The sequence below is a fragment of the Brassica rapa genome, chromosome A05 (assembly GCF_000309985.2).
Source record: "Brassica rapa cultivar Chiifu-401-42 chromosome A05, CAAS_Brap_v3.01, whole genome shotgun sequence".
NCBI classification, from domain to species: domain Eukaryota; kingdom Viridiplantae; phylum Streptophyta; class Magnoliopsida; order Brassicales; family Brassicaceae; genus Brassica; species Brassica rapa.
Genome location: NC_024799.2, coordinates 23571387 through 23588109, shown reverse-complemented (window position 1 = coordinate 23588109; position 16723 = coordinate 23571387). Strand labels below are relative to the sequence as shown.

Sequence of the window (16723 nt, the reverse complement as noted above, 5' to 3'; positions counted from 1 at the left end):
GCGGAAAGGGTTTATTGACTTGCTGTTCCTTATGCAATTTGTCAGCTGGCCTGCAGCAAGTGGTAATAATGTCAAGATTTTAGAGATTATTGTCTTCCACTTGATCACGAGATCCACAAGTTTACAGACATTTTGCGTAGAACTGTTATAATACATCTCCATTTTCTAAACTATTATTAAAATTTCCTTGCAGTGCTCATGGACATGGAGCATTCAATGAGTTACATTCCAGAAAAAGAGGACAAATTAAGGAAGAAATAAGGTGAATCTGACCTGCACTATGAGTTCTACCTTTGTCTTGTGTTGTCTCCGTCCTCTTCCCTATTTCCAAACACACGGTGAAGCAGAATTTTCACGCTTCTTTGCCTTCTTATTCTTACTTTTTTTCTTTCTCTTATGTTCAGCCTTGTGTCTGGATTTTTGGATCTATGTAGGAAGCGAAAAAGGGTTTGGCTGCATAATATTCAGCCTTAAGAAAGCTCAGGGAAGAAAAGGTCCTGCCAATGTCTCGGTTCAACCAATAAATACCACAAGATGTAAGTTTTCTTGTATTTTACACAATCTATTTTATACCTTCTCTAATTGATGTAAATGATCTGTTACGGATTTGACAGATGGTATAGAAAATTTAAACTAAAACTACTTTTCTCATAAAATATTTTGGTTCATGATGTTTTTCACAATTTTAACAAGTTTTTTTTCACAATTTTAACAAATTTAATCCGTTAAATCTACATGTCTAATCTCGGTTGTGCTTAAGCCAATAGCGCTCCAGAAGGACACTGTAGACCCTTCACGCCTTGACCCTATAGAAGACAAAAACAATTAAAGGCCTAAGCAATCATTTACGAAGACTCCAAAATGTACATCCGTTGATTTAACACACGGTTTTGCATTTTTGTGTGTTACCTTGTAAGATTGACTTTGTCTCAGTTGGTAGACCAAGACAGTTTCGTGCCAGCTCATAAGAGAATCATTCTCGAATTTAATATTTTGTTCGTTTGTGGACGATGCACTTTTTTTAATTTGAAGTCGTCTCTTACCTGTTTATTAAACTGCTACAGTTATGTTGCTTAACAGAATTTGCTGAGTAGTTTTTCAAGTCAACTCGGCGAATTCATCTGCCATTTTGATCTAAAGTAAACAATTTGATTAATTCATTCTTTATAAGTTCTGACTAATTCATTGTTCATATAAGTTTTGGTCCGTTTGATTCCATCCTCGAGTTTCTCTATGAAAATGCAGGCAACTTCTAGTCATTTTCGTGGTAGTTTCACTTGGTGAAGGTAGAATATACTTCGGTGTTTTATCAAGTTTAGTTATTGTTAGTTTCTCTGATTTTTCCTACCACTTGCCTTGTAATTTCTTACTTATTGGAATATTTGATTCTGCGAATGTAAACTGAAGAAATAAATATCCTGCTGTGAAGTTATTGATTTCCTGAGACATAAAGCTTCAAATTCTTGATTTCTTCTCTTGTTTATTTTGTTTCCCCAGAGGTCTTTCTGTGTGCAGAGACAGACAAGATGACTGGAGGAGAGTTAATTCTCTCGGCTTTTCTACAAGCTCTCTTTCAGACGTTAATGTCTGGTCCTTTCAAGTCCTTCTTCAAGAGGCGAGAACTGAACGAGTGTGTACTAGAGAGGCTCAACACTGCGTTGTTGACAATAAGCGCGGTGCTGATTGATGCGGAGGAGAAACAGATTACAAACCCAGCGGTGGAAAAATGGGTCAACGAACTGAGGGATGTTGTTTACCATGCTGAGGATGCTCTTGATGATATTGCTACAGAAGCTCTGCGTCTCAACATAGGAGCTGAATCTTCTTCCAATACGCTGAGACAGCTTCGTATCAGAACCCTGGGAGATCTTTTGGATGGGAGCAGTGATCATTTGGAGACCAGGCTCGCGAAGGTCACGATAAGGCTCGAGCGTTTAGCCTCACAAAGAAATGTTTTGGGTTTGAAAGAGATAACTGCAATGACACCCAAACAAAGGTTGCCAACGACATCTCTTGTGGATGAATCTGAAGTGTTTGGTAGAGGTGATGATAAAGATGAGATCATGAGACTCTTGATTCCTGAGAACGGGGAGGATAGCGGGACAGCCGTTGTAGCTATTGTTGGAATTGGTGGGGTTGGCAAAACCACACTTTCACAACTCCTATACAACGATCAGCGTGTTCAGAGTCATTTTGGAACTAGGGTCTGGGCTCATGTCTCAGAGGAGTTTGACGTTTTCAAGATCACCAAGAAGGTTTATGAATCTGTTACTTCCCGGCCTTGCGAGTTCACCGATCTGGATGTACTTCAAGTCAAATTGAAGGAGAGGTTAATAGGACCGTTTCTGCTTGTTCTAGATGATCTGTGGAATGAAAATTTTGCGGATTGGGATCTTCTACGCCAACCCTTCACATCTGCTGCTCGAGGGAGCCGGATTATTGTGACAACAAGAAGCCAACGCGTTGCAACCATTATGTGTTCTGTCCATGTACACAACCTTAAGCCATTATCTGATGGAGATTGCTGGTCGTTGTTTATGAGAACCGTTTTTCCTAATCAAGATCCGTGCTTAGATCAAGAAATTGGAGATCTTGCGGAGAGGATAGTGTACAAGTGCCACGGCTTGCCCTTGGCTGCGAAAACACTTGGTGGTGTTTTACGGTTTGAAGGTAACGTCGTAGAATGGGAGAGAGTTCTAAGCAGCAGGATTTGGGATCTTCCAGCTGATAAGAGCAATCTACTTCCAGTTTTACGGGTAAGCTACTATTACCTTCCAGCTCACTTGAAACGATGTTTTGCCTATTGTTCGATATTTCCCAAAGGGCATGCGTTTGAGAAGGAAAAGGTAGTTCTTCTGTGGATGGCAGAAGGTTTCTTGCAGCAGACGAGAAGCAGTAAGAATCTAGAAGAGCTTGGGGATGAGTACTTTTCAGAACTGGAATCAAGGTCGCTTTTCCAAAAGACCAAGACTAGATATATGATGCATGACTTCATCAATGAGCTTTCTCAGTTTGCTTCAGGAGAGTTCAGCTCCAAGTTTGAAAATGGCTGCAAATTTCAGATTTCAGAAAAGACTAGGTATCTATCCTACCTACGAGATAATTACGGTGAACCTATGAGGTTTGAAGCTCTCCGTGAGGTGAAGTATCTCAGAACTTTTCTACCACTCAGCCTCACAAATTCTTCGCGGTCATGCTGCTTAGATACAATGGTCAGCGAGAAGCTACTTCCAACGCTTACCCGCTTGCGTGTTTTGTCTTTGTCACATTACAAGATCTCAAGGCTGCCTCCAGACTTTTTCAGGAACTTGAGCCATGCGCGGTTCTTGGATCTCTCTCGCACTGAACTCGAGAAGCTTCCGAAGTCCCTTTGTTATATGTATAACCTCCAGACACTTCTTTTGGCCTACTGTTCCAGTCTGAAGGACCTACCTACAGACATCTGCAACCTCATCAATCTGCGGTATCTTGATCTGATTGGGACGAAGCTAAAACGAATGCCGAAAAGATTTGGTAGATTGAAGAGCCTCCAGACTCTTACAACATTTTTCGTGAGTGCTAGTGATGGGGCAAGGATTTGTGAACTTGGAGAACTCGATGAACTCCATGGCAAACTCAGAATAGTCGAGCTACAGCGAGTTGTGGATGTTGCTGATGCTGCAGGAGCAAATTTAGACAGCAAGAAACATCTAAAAGAGATTGATTTTATCTGGAGAACTGGATCTAGTAGCTCAGAGAGCAATACAAATCCTCACCGGACGCAGAACGAAGCTGAAGTCTTTGAGAAGTTACGCCCACATCGTCGTATCGAGAAGCTCGCCATTGAGAGATACAACGGAAAAAAGTTTCCAGATTGGCTGTGTGATTCCTCGTTCTCAAGAGTTGTGTGCATACGCCTCAGAGAATGTCGAAACCGTTCCTCGTTGCCATCTTTTGGTCAACTCCCAGGTCTCAAAGAGCTTTACATTTCAGGAATGGTCGGGCTCAGAAGCATAGGTTCCGAGTTCTACTTAAGTCCATCACTGCGCGATCGAGACCAACAGCCGTTTAAGTCACTTGAAACGCTGCGGTTTGATAATCTGCCGGATTTGGAAGACTGGTCAGACATAAGGGTCACCAAAGGAGACTTATTCCCTTCTCTAAAGAAACTTTCCATACTAAGATGTCCGGAGCTAACCGGGAATCTACCGACTTTTCTTCCTTCTCTGATATCTCTTCATATCCATAAATGTGGGGTCTTAGATTTCCAGCCAGACCACCACGAGTACAGCTACAGGAATCTTCAAAGGCTAAGCATAAAAAGCAGCTGTGACTCTCTCGTTACATTTCCTTTAGGCCATTTCGCCAACCTCCACACGCTTGAGTTTGATAACTGCATATCTCTGCAGTCTTTGCAGCTATCGAAGGAGCATTCGTATGGTCCGAACGCTCTAAGAAACCTGAGAATCAATGACTGTCAGAATCTGCAGCGTCTTCCAGAGCTGAACTTACAGGTCACGGTCTCGGTCACGAACTGCAGGAATCTCAGACAGCCGATGGAACCACAGCCTCAATATCATCAGTTTCATCTTCCAAGACTAAACGTTTCAGGTTCACAAAGGTCTCATGGTTCACACAGGTCATATGATTCACGTTCACCTTCAAGATATGATTAAACCCTGATTCGCTTGCATCAGTCAAAAACATATTCTATTTGTTCCATATATCTCCTTGGCTTTTCTTCCCCTTCTAATTGTGTAATGTATATGTTGTGTTCTACTGTAGACAGAAAGTGGGACGGTACTACACTTTGTATAAGAGTACTACACTTTGTCAAAAGCTTGCTTGTCTTCGAGCCAGGTCATGATAAACTAGACTATATATGTCAATGGTCAATAGTTTTGCCTAGATATAAGATTGTTATGAATGAGGCTGGAGAATGAGTCTCAACTTATTGTTGTTACGAGTTTCTTGTAAGACTAAATAACCTTGGTCAAGCTTTTTATATAAAAAGGAGTTTATAAATTACAAGGGAGTATTTATAGAGTACGTCAATAGTTCCATTAGTTTCATTCAAGAAATGAGGGAAGAAACTTAAGAAAATGTCGAACTTGGTCATCGGACTTGTTGCCTGCGCTGTTTTAGCAGTGGTGGTTATCATCATAGGCTGCATCATCACCCGCAATACTAAGCTTCCTTCCCCACCGCCGCCTCTACCACGGCCACCACAGCCACTGCAGCTCCAGACGCCTGTGTATAGAACCAAAGATGGAGATCTTGTCATTCTGACAGGCACTGGCACTGCCATACCAGTTGCTGGAGCCGTTATCTATGGTAGTTCTGGTGGTTGTGGAGGTGGAGGTGGTGGTTGTGGGGGAGGGGGAGGAAGTGGCGGTTGTGGAGGAGGGGGAGGAGGTGGTGGTGGTTGTGGAGGAGGGGGAGGAGGTGGCGGTTGTGGAGATGGAGGTGGTGGAGGCGGATGCGGAGGTGATTAAGTATCTTGATTGCCAACAGGATGAACAATTTACTCATGTTTTGTAAAGTTAGATGTTTTACTTGTTTTGTGGATTGACTTGGTTTTCTGTTCTTTTCTTGCCTGTTAGTTCCATTTGCATATTATCTGAAGTGCACCAGATGGGTGACATTGACATAGAATGATGGATGATGCAAGATTTTATTTTTGTTACAATTCATTGTTTGTCTAAGTAATACTTTTTACTGTAGTGCTTATTAGAGTCATATACATGTACTGATGGTGAACCTCATCGACTCACTTTTGGTTTTGGTCACTGTGCATAGAAGCAACGTCTTAAGACAGAAAGTCATTCTCTAATCATTAAAGCATTATTAATAGTAGTCTCCAACATGAATTTTTCAAAATGTTAAACCAAGATATATTAATATTGAGGAAGAGAGCAAAAATATGTAATCTAGTAAACAAAGAAACATACATTCTAAGAAAGAGATGGAAGAGCAAGCTTCCTTATTACCCACGCAAGTGGCCTGTAGGTCTCCGATCAATCAGCAGAGATATTTTCTAAGTTATCAACTTGGAATCTTGAGATTTGAACTCAAAGGAATCAGTTCGAGGAAGAAGAGTGCAGATTAGGGGATGAGCCATGGTCAAGGACAATCCTGCAGCAGTCTCTTCCATGTTAACAGTTTTATCTCCACTGATTCTCCAGTCAAAGCACTGCACCATCATTCCAACTCCGGTTTCTACAAAGATATATCCAAGATTTGCTCCAGGACAGACTCTCCTTCCACTGCCAAAAGGAAGAAACTTAAGAACTTTCTCTCCCTCTTCTTCTTGCTCAGATCTTGAAGAAGCAAGAAACCTCTCTGGCTTAAACTCTTCAGGATCTTGCCAGAAATTAGGATCTCTCATAACAGCGTAAGCGTTTACAACAAGTGTTGTCTTCTCCGGTATGCGGAACCCTCGAACCTTACATTCTTCTTCGAACATTCTTACCAAAATCGGCGCTGGTGGGTGCAATCTTAGTGTTTCCTTAACCACTGCTTGCAAATAGGGAAGTCTAAGGTAGATCGGTTTCTTGAATCAGCCTTGTTTTCCCGACTACAGAATACATTTCTTGCCTTAGTCTCTCAAGAATATTTGGGTTGCTGATGATCTCAGCCATTGCCCCACTGGATTAACTTCGCAGCGCTGTCAGTGCCTCCAAGGAAAAGCTCCTGAAAATACAGTCACAAACGTTTTATTTAGTCCTGATAAAATGAGTTTTTTTTTTCTTTGATATTTCTTCTGAAAAGAACAGTTACCACTAGCAACAACTTGATGTGGTTTCTAGTTATCTTATAATCTGCGTTTTCATCTCTAGAAGCTGCCAATAAAACGTCCATCATATCTGTATTTTGATGTTTCTCTGGTTTCTCTTCGTGTTCCCGGAGATGCCTCTCTAGCAGTTCATCGAATCGGCTGGAGACCCTTCGAATCTCCTTTTAGAAGAGTGAGATGCCAAGCTTCTTAAGCGGCTTACCTAACATGTTTGATTCATGACCAGGAGCTTCTTCATGAACTTGTAATAATCCCCAAAGGGAGCGCCTGTGAATGTCTCATGTCCGAAGAAGAGAGAATTGTCTAGTGTACGGATACCACGTGATGAGACATTCACGTCATGCGTCCTGAAGATCTCGTAGGCCACCGAGGCCGAGGAGACGAGGCATAAGGGGACTTTGAATATGCAGAGTTGGAGGAGAGGTCCATACCTGGATGAGATCTTCTGAAAAGCCTTGTGTGGTAGAACATAGAGTAGAAGGTGAAGATGCACGATGATGGGCAGAGAAGGAGGGCTTCGAGGCAAATCAAAGCCATCTTTTGGTCTCTTGAAGAAGAGATAGTAACAAAGGAGCCAGAAGAAGCATAGGAAGGTCAATATGAAGCTGTTTAGAAAGTCAACGGTGATCATTGCTGTCATTGTTGCTCAACTGAAAGCTAGTCCATTTTTAATGATACATATAAAAAAATACATGTTACTTTCAACAGTTGCAATCAGACTAACTTTTAAAATTTTGAGTAAATAATGTTCACTGTCCAAGGTGACAGACAATTAAGGTTTCAAATGGATGATGTGGATATAACATTTCCATAAGTTAGCAATTATTTTGTCACTAACCTTGTTAAACGCATAGTTAAGAATATTAGTAAATGTTTAGGTATGTGGCTATAGAAGTGGGGACTAGCACCCTTTGCCAGGGACTCAAAGTGATTCCTTGTGAAACTCAGTGCTTCGTCCAATCATATCTACTAATATAAACAATCCATTTAACAAGGTTAGTGACAATATAAAATGCTAATTTATGGAAATATTTTATCCACATGATTCATGTGGAAACCTTAGTTGTCTGTTTTCTTGGACAGTGAACACTATTTACTCAATTTTAATAGTTAATCTGGTTACAAACCTGTGTCTTTATATAATGTATCATTAGAAATGTACTATATTCCATTGAGCAACAATGGAAGCAATGATCACCATTGACTTTTTAAATTGCTTCATCTTGATCTTCCTATGCTTCTTCTCGCTCCTTTGTTACTATATCTTCTTCAAGAAACCAAAAGATGGCTTTGATTTGCCTCCGAGCCCTCCTTCTCTGCCCATCATAGGACATCTTCACCTTCTCCTTTCTGTTCTACCACACAAGTCTTTTCAGAATATCTCATCCAGGTACGGAGGTCTCCTCCACCTCCGTATATTCAAAGTCCCCTTAGTCCTTGCCTCCTCGGCCTCTAGGGCATACGAGCTCTTCAGGACGCACGATGTGAATGTCTCATCACGTGGTTTTCGTACACTGGAGAATTCTCTCTTTATCGGACATGAAACATTCGTAGGCGCTGACTTCGGAGATTATCACAAGTTCATGAAGAAGGTCTTGGTCATGAATATGTTGGGTACTCAGGCACTGGAGCGGTCACGAGGCATCCGTGCAGATGAGCTAGAGCGGTTTTACGCAAGACTGCTCGACAAGGCGAGAAAGAAGGAGAGTGTTGAGATAGGAAAGGAAGCAATGGTGCTCACTAACAACATCATGTCCAAGTTGCTCATTGGGAGGAGTTGCTCTGAGGAGGACGGTGAGGCAGAGAAGGTCAGAGACTCAGTGACCAAGACAATGGGTTTGTTTAAGAAATTTTTCTTTTCAAACATGTTAGGTAAGCCGCTTAATGAGAAGGAGATTCGAAGGGTCTCCAGCGGATTCAATGAGCTGCTAGAGAGGCTTCTCCGGGAACACGAAGATAAACATCAAGATACAGACATGATGGACGTTTTATTGGCAGCTTCTAGAGATGAAAAAGTAGACTATAAGATCACTAGAAATCACATCAAGTTGTTGATCGTGGTAATTATTGTTTATTTTCAGAGAAAAATATCAAAGAACTCATTTTTATCAACGACTAAGAATACGTTTGTGTCTGCACTTTCAGGAGTTTTTCCTTGCAGGCACTGACAGCACTGCAAAGTTGATGCAGTGGGCAATGGCTGAGATCCTCAGCAAACCAAATATTCTTGAGAGGTTGAGGCAAGAAATAGATTCTGTGGTAGGGAAAACAAGGTTGATTCAAGAAACGGATCTACCAAGACTTCCTTATTTGCAAGCGGTGGTTAAGGAAACACTAAGACTTCACCCGGTAGCGCCTCTTATGTTAAGGATGTTTGAAGAATTAAGGTTGGACGGTTTCACATACCGGCGAGGACAACACTTGTTGTGAACATTTACGCTGTTATGAGAGATCCTGATGAGTTTAAGCCAGAGAGGTTTCTTGCTTCTTCAAGTTCTGAGCAAGAAGATGAAAGAAAGAAAATCCTTAAGTTAATTCCATTTGGCAGCGGAAGGAGAGGCTGTCCTGGAGAAAATCTTGGATATATCTTTCTCGAAACCGGAGTTGGAATGATGGTTCAGTGCTCTGACTGGATAATCAGTGGAGATAAAACTGTTAGCATGGAAGAGACTCTTGAAGGATTGTCCTTGACCATGGCTCATCCCCTAATCTGCACTCTTCTTCCTCGAACCGAGTTTAAATCTGAAGATTCTAAGTTGTTGACTTAAAAGTCATGATATAACCCATTGCCGTGGGAAATAAGGAACCTTGCTTTCAGTTGTTCTCTTTCATCCCTTTCATATTAGTGTATGTTTCCTCATTTAGATAAGAGTTTAAGACAAAAAAAAAAAAAAAAACAAGGAGCATACTTAAAATTAGCTGAAATTTGGATATGAAGATTAGACAAAGTCTTTCGTCTAAAAGCATAGGTACTAATTAAATACAAAACAAGGGTACTTAAAAGAGAATTTAACTTCACAAATACAAATATTGTGATTTTAACTAATCAGTGATCACACACAGAGATACAACCCAACGACTCATGTAGCTAAAGCCTAAAACATAAATTATATACAAAACGTCAGATGATCATTTAAACGGGGAATCCACATATATAACCTCGTTCTTAGTATACCCACTTGCTTTGTTCCCATGTGCGCATGATATTTGTTGAGACATGACATTAAGATCTCAAAAGACAAATTACGACCTGAAAACACAGAGAAGTCACAACATAAATAGTTTCATAAGAAAGAAGACCAGAAAGCGAACAAAACGAACTTGTTTGGACTTTGGACATTAGATACATTGAGGTAAGATCAATTATTGCAAAAGATCAGTTGTGTCTGCTAGCAATGTAGCTAGCCAGAGCCACCAGTGGTGCCGCCTTATTCGAATCAAACCCTTGAAGCTGTTCCTTTGCTTCTCTGCTCAATGTCTCCGCAAGTTCCCTAGATTTCTCCAAACCAATCAACCTAGGATACGTCAGTTTCCCAGCCATGACGTCTTTCCCGGCGCTTTTACCCAATTCCTCGGTAGATTTTGTTACGTCAAGAATATCATCAACCACTTGGAACAACAGCCCAATACATCTCGCATACTTTCTAAGCCTCTCGATCTCTTCCTCCGTTCCGCCTCCCATTATAACCCCTAAAACCGCAGCTGCCTCCAACAATGCAGCTGTTTTGTGAAGGTGGATGAACTCTAGACGCTCCAGTCCAGCGACTTCAGGACTTATTCTCTCGCTGCGTAGGTCAACCACTTGCCCAGCCACAAGCCCTTTTGTCCCTATGGCCTTTGCCAGCTCAATTACCGCGCGAACCATCCTATCAGGAGCGACCAAACCACTTGTCACAACCGTCATGTTTTCAAAACCCAAAGCAAGAAGTGCATCACCCGCCAAAACCGCCATGTCTTCTCCAAATAACTTGTTTGAGAATAAAATGGTTCAATACCAAACATTAGCATCAAGGAAAGATATATTAGGGACAAGGGGCCCGCATCAAAAGTTGCAAGGAATATTAACTAGTATATGAGAGTCAATCCACTTATCACCAATTGATTTTAGTTTGCAAGTTCATCTAACTTAACATGATACACTAGTGAGCATTTCTTCGAGCCTTCATATGATTTACAAATTACAACACACCTTGTGGTTGGTTGGCTTGCCTCTGCGGAGATCAGCATTATCCATGCAGGGAAGGTCATCATGAATCAGAGAGCTAGTGTGTATCATCTCCACCGCACAAGCTGCCGACATGGCAGTAGCCTCGTCGCCACCCACGAGCTCGCAGGCAGCAATACATAGAAGAGGCCTCACACGTTTTCCACCAGCCAGCAATGAGTACCGCACCGCCTCTTGGATCGTGAGGGGTTTCATAAGCGGTACGCAAACGTCTAGAGCAGCGTTCACAGATTCCGCTTTAAGGATCATATATGACTTGAAGTCAAAGGTGGGGTTGTGATCATTGCCTTTACCGTGTGGTGTAATCATGCCTCCACCTCGTGACGTGAGAGAAGATGAGATAGACAAAACGTTGCGTATTTGGAGACTCTTGACGGAGGATATAGAGTTGTATCTTCTTCCTTTGAATTGTATGAAGAGGGATGATGAGCTGAGATGAACAGTCGCCATTGCTGATCCACTTTCTCTAATACAATTTTATAATTGGCTTTGAGTCTTTGCCCACTAAGAGCATGTGAAGTTCTTATTAGGTTTCTTGGAATTGGAAGCAATGAAGGTCAACGTCGTTCTTGTTATTTTAAATTTGTATAAAAAAGATTATATGAATATTCAACAAATCGTTGGATGAAAAGTCACGATCTATGTTCATATATATAAGGTAAGTTGTAATAATAATTTGAATAGCTAAATACATCGACCAGTGTTTAGTTATTACAGGAAATTCTAAAAACAAAAATTGACTTTTGAAATACAGATTGTGAAGTCTGATCATAGAGCATCATGAGGCATTTTCCCAATCCTTAGTCAAGACAATGTGAAGGTGCATATAAGAAAAATATGTGAAGATATGATCTTAGATTATTAAGAGTGTCTTAACTTCTAGGCTAGCTGATTAGAGTAAGTAAACACACAGATCAAATTTGATTTGTTCTAGCTAGAAGAATACGTTCAGGGGCATTGTAGGCACGAAACCAAGCTAAGCTCTTGGTCTGCGAGAGAAACATCATGTAATAAGATAACGTCCAAAAAAGCTGGAAACTGAAGCATAAACACAATGTAATAAGAGCGAGCGAAGGTGCTAGAATTGACAAACTGACATCTCCTCGTGTCTCAACTTTTGCGAAACAAAACCAAACCTATCTTTGAAACAACCATATCAGTTATAGATGTACAGCACATGTTTCGGAAGATTGCGTGAGTTCTAAGTTTCCTACTTGAGCTTAGGAAAAGAAACTAGGGGTTCGGAAGAAAAAACGCCAGAGAAGATGTATCTGCAGAGAAAGCCATGTCGTTTAAACTCCCACATTAGTTAGTTAGTCCCGTATGTGTTTCAAAAAAAAAAGAAAAAAAGTTAGTTAGTCACGTGACCTTATTGAGGACGAAATGGCGGGAAGCGTTTAGGGCTCTATCAACGCGAAACCTTCCAGCTGCTTTAGAAGGTTTCAACAAGGCATGGCATCTATACACTTTCTTTCCTTTCTACGGAATGTGTCTTACTCTTTTCCTAGTTTTCTTTTCCTGAAATGATACTTGCTTAGTTGCTTATAATATTTCAACATTAAAAATGTCTATAAAATATTCTTTTGTCTTGTGTTAAAAAAATGATAGTTATTTGTCAAATTATATTAGAAGTTTTTCTTTTAGATTTTCTGAGCCCCCCAAAAAGAAGAAATTTGTTTATATGCCAAAGATTTTAGAGTAAACTATAGAAAAGATTTTATCCTTAAAAAAACTATTAATGATTTGATTAACTTGGGATGCTTCCAATAGTGCAACAATATCAGGTTAATTAATACTCTCTCTGTTGCTAAATAATCAATGTTATAGCACTTTTTATTTGGTTCTAAAATATCAATGTTTTAGATTTTGATGTATTTTTAATAATGAATTGTAAACTATAGACAAGATTTTATCCCAAGAAAAAAAACTACTTCCTCCGTTTTTTAATATAAGTCGTTTTAGAATTATGCAAGTAGATTAAAAAATCATTATTTTTTATATTTTCTAAACAAAAATATTATTAATTATTTATCTAACCACAAATCAACCAATAATAAATTAGAGAGTATATTATCATTGGTCATATAACAATAAATATTAATAAAATTTACATAGAAAACCGAAAATATCATACAATTTGGAACATAAAAATACATCTAAAACGACTTATATAAAAAAACGGAGGAAGTATTAATGATTTGATTAACCTGGGATGCTTCCAATAGTGCAACAATATCAGCTTAATTAATATTCTTTCTGTTGCTAAATAATCAATGTTCTATCACTTTTTACTTGGTTCTAAAAGATTAATGTATTAGATTTTTATTTATTTTTAATAACGAATTATGAACTTCAAAAAATGTTAATTGACAATTTTGGATTTATTGAATCACTATTAGTTAAATTCATAGGAAATTGTTATAACTTTATAAGTTAATGCATTGATAGTTAATAAATTTCTTTTAATATTTGTGAAAAATCTAAAATATGCATTATTTAGAAACAGAGTGAATATAAATGAAACATAATTTATACAGTCATTAGGAGAGACTACAAGGGAACAAAACAAGAGTGTAGATTACGATAATAGCTTTGACGTGGTTTGACGATATTGATATATGCTTGTAAATCTATACAGAACGACTTTACCATTGTGACAGCATTTACCTTCTTTACTCACCTATCTTTACTTTCACTTTATTACTGCAAGTCTAATAAGATTACTCTCAGTCACGGGTTGCATCCCGGTTACAGGTCATTTGTTTAGACCGTTAGCATCTTTCCTTTATTTGTACAACTTTGGCATTTTGCTAGAATCAATCAATCATTATCAAACTTATCTCCTTCCTAAACTCTCTCTCTATCTTGTGCATACGCCATTAACGTCGTATTGCTTTGGTCATTGCACTTGAAGGTGACATTTCTTAAACTCAGATCACCTTTTAGTCCTTGATTCATCTCCTCTTTAGATCTACGGAAGATTTACAGAGAGAAACTATCACTCATAACCTTTGCTGTCTCATTATGGTATCAGAGCCATCTCGAACCTCACGGATCTAGATATGGTGGAAACACGTAACCAAGAGAAGACGATGCTCGAGCTGGTTGAGGAAATCCGTACCGGTAATCAACTCAAGATTCGTGTTGTGTTGGTATACATAACTTTTTGGGATTTGAATAATAATTCGTATTATAATTTCATAAGTTACATTGTATATATTGTATCAAAATTTGAATCAGCGATTACTTTTGAAGTCTGTTGATGCCGTTGGTGACTGTTCGAATATAAATATATAATCAAACCAGATGTTGTTGTTGATGATCACTATAACCTGTTGGCATCATCGCTGACGAATGCAAAACGAATATGAATTTGGCCTCTAACAACTACGAACGGAAAAAGTTCATGAAAACTGATGAAAAAATTATCATCAAAATACAAAAGGTTATTGTAGAATAGTTCAACAAGTCCTGGAGAATAATTGGAGAACATTAAGGAAGACGCAAGCAGAGGTGGAAGCATGTGAACCAATCGATAATTGATGCGATGAAAATGGGGTGGGTCGGTCCACCACCCGTGCTAATGCTTCTATAATGCTTCGAATCTCATTTATTCGGTCAAATCATCTCTTCTCCAACGTCCAACACCCACATGTGACACGTACCTTATCATAGCATATCGTAAAACGACCCCGAAATTAAAGCTAAATCTTTAATATAAATTTAGTGTCGGTACGTGTACCGTAAGTGTGACATCCATTTGCATTACAACCCTACATTATATTATGTACTTCCAACCACTATACACCGAACCGTTTTATAGGCGTGTAAATTTTGCATTCATACAATTTTTTTACAAAAATAAACTATATATAAAGACATTATATACTTTCTCCGTCCTCTAAAATAAATGCTAAGAAACTATTTCATAAAAATAAACTTTTCATGATTTCATAAAAATAGATGTATATACGGTATTTTTACAAAATATGACAACGTTATGTTAAAACATGTTATTTTTATAATTTTGATTTGGGAACGAGATAAGAAAAAACTAGATGGTGGATACTAATTTTCTTAATACTATAAAAGCATTTCTAACGTAAAATTCTATTTTTTCTAAATAGAATAAAAGTAAATATAGAGTAAAATGTTCCAATCATATTTCATTTTTCATTCTATAATGGAGTAATAAACAAACAAAAAATATAATACTCTATTTATGGAATAAACTGTATTATGAAATGACATATATAATTGAGTCGGAACATTTTTTATTCACTTTTACTCTATTTTAGAAAAAAAAATAGAATAAAATTGGAAATGCCCCGACACGACGTAAATAAGTTTCAGATTTAAATTTGGGGCACAAATAGAACTAAGATAAACCACTGTACATACCTTTGGTATTTAACTTTTATTTCACACATATTATATAACCACCTCGATATGCTATTATAGCTCTATAGATTGACTAATAAAATAACTTGATTCCTACATTTTACTACTAATCACATGTAGATTCGTGAATTATGTTGAACAGTTTCGTCATCTTATCGTTTCATGACTTTATTGAATAAAACAAAAGAGGTTTTCGCTTCAAAATGTTTTTAACCAATATGTGTTAGGCATAATAGATATATAGAACTCTTAGATTATCTACTAAGCATTTAAGGAATCATAGGTTCAAGTTATGTTAAAAAGGGTCTTATCTCTACAAAAAAAATATCTAAACTAGTTTTTGTTTAGCAAAAAAAAAATTTAAAATAGTTTTGGCCTCGTTAACGTTTTAAAACATATACAAGTATAAGGTCCAAAATTTTGCCAAAAATATACACGCAACTTTAAGTACATTCAGCCCTCCTTGCTGAAGCTCTAGATATCAGAACTGTCCTCAATTACGCGGCTACACCAAAATCTGGTTTATATCAAAAATTTTAGGACTCGTCAGAGTTATCAATTCGATCTCAAAACCGAAGAACATCTACAGAGTCCTCGCGGATATCAAACTTCCATCGTCATACTTCACTTTCTGTTTTTTTTTTCCTTTATACTTAGAGAACGAAATAGGCCTGCTGGTTCTTTGGCAAAAATATCTCTTTGTAATCCGAATGCTTCTTGGACTTTGACCTGATTATCTAATATTAAGAATTGTTGTTCAAAAAAAAAGGTCCAGAATTTTCTAGTTATTCAAAATATTTCATGTATACATCAAATAGTTCAGATGTTCTTTTGGTGTAAGTTCTGATGTTAAGAGTTACTAAATTTTTTGTTTGAGAAAATCTATTGATAGAGAATCATGAATCGAAGTTCGACATTTCATTAATTTTCCAGTATAAATTAATTACTCAAGAATAAAATCTTTATTAAATACAATTACTCTGTGGATGTGTTATAGTAGTGGAATTTTCTTTATCTGAATAGTTTTACCATGAAAGTGGATGAATGGTTTTCATAAATCAACATGTTATAGTAGTAGTGGTATTTTCTTTGTCTACACAGTATTATCGGTAGCATATTAAAATTTCTCCTTTTACGTCCATTGATTTGTTCCCAAATTAAATGCAAACACGATAAAAGTAGATGTTTCGGCTTTGTTTCTTCGCCTATCCTAAACCATATCTATTAGTGGGCTACGCATTATACCAAACTTGTAATATCTTGCCTATACGGATATTCCACTTGGACACTTGACACTTGACATTTGACATTCAACTAATTTT

The 16723-nt window shown here is 38.2% G+C and overlaps 3 protein-coding genes and 2 pseudogenes across 10 annotated transcripts; 3 read left to right on the top strand and 2 right to left on the bottom strand.

The window, feature by feature from the left end:
* Positions 1 to 200: 200 nt before the first annotated feature.
* LOC103870022 (putative disease resistance RPP13-like protein 1) lies at positions 201 to 4887 on the top strand. Of its 8 annotated transcripts, XM_018659114.2 has the most exons (5): positions 302 to 338; positions 435 to 536; positions 1081 to 1139; positions 1246 to 1286; positions 1498 to 4887. In XM_018659114.2, the coding sequence occupies exon 5, from the start codon at positions 1527 to 1529 to the stop codon at positions 4653 to 4655; it is 3129 nt and encodes a 1042-aa protein (XP_018514630.2). In that variant the 5' UTR covers positions 302 to 338; positions 435 to 536; positions 1081 to 1139; positions 1246 to 1286; positions 1498 to 1526; the 3' UTR covers positions 4656 to 4887. The 8 variants fall into 8 exon arrangements, with proteins under 8 accessions (XP_033148646.1, XP_018514630.2, XP_033148648.1 ...); XM_033292755.1 differs by lacking the exons at positions 302 to 338; positions 1081 to 1139 and adding an exon at positions 201 to 262 and having other exon boundaries at positions 405 to 536; XM_033292757.1 differs by lacking the exon at positions 302 to 338 and having other exon boundaries at positions 761 to 1139.
* Positions 4888 to 5033: 146 nt separating this feature from the next.
* LOC103870156 (glycine-rich protein 23) lies at positions 5034 to 5702 on the top strand. The gene has a single exon (XM_009148265.3). It carries the CDS (start codon positions 5082 to 5084, stop codon positions 5472 to 5474), a length of 393 nt encoding a protein of 130 aa, XP_009146513.1. The 5' UTR covers positions 5034 to 5081; the 3' UTR covers positions 5475 to 5702.
* Positions 5703 to 5934: 232 nt separating this feature from the next.
* Positions 5935 to 6984, bottom strand: LOC103870024 (annotated as a pseudogene).
* A 912-nt stretch (positions 6985 to 7896) lies between these two features.
* Positions 7897 to 9766, top strand: LOC103870019 (annotated as a pseudogene).
* LOC103870018 (geranylgeranyl pyrophosphate synthase 9, chloroplastic-like) lies at positions 9602 to 16720 on the bottom strand. The gene is made up of 2 exons (XM_009148098.2): positions 10965 to 16720; positions 9602 to 10742 (listed from the first exon to the last, which is right to left on the bottom strand). Exons 1-2 carry the CDS (start codon positions 11448 to 11450, stop codon positions 10152 to 10154), a joined length of 1077 nt encoding a protein of 358 aa, XP_009146346.1. The 5' UTR covers positions 11451 to 16720; the 3' UTR covers positions 9602 to 10151.
* Between the last annotated feature and the right edge of the window lie 3 nt (positions 16721 to 16723).

Bases quoted from the DNA above. Each gene is read 5' to 3' on its own strand.
- LOC103870022 (XM_033292755.1), top strand. The intron at 1,287-1,497 runs GTAGAATATACT...TTGTTTCCCCAG, and splicing joins GGTAGTTTCACTTGGTGAAG to AGGTCTTTCTGTGTGCAGAG.
- LOC103870156 (XM_009148265.3), top strand. From the start codon at position 5,082: ATGTCGAACTTGGTCATCGGACTTGTTGCCTGCGCTGTTTTAGCAGTG.
- LOC103870018 (XM_009148098.2), bottom strand. From the start codon at position 11,450: ATGGCGACTGTTCATCTCAGCTCATCATCCCTCTTCATACAATTCAAA. The intron at 10,743-10,964 runs GTGTGTTGTAAT...TTCTCAAACAAG, and splicing joins GCAAGCCAACCAACCACAAG to TTATTTGGAGAAGACATGGC.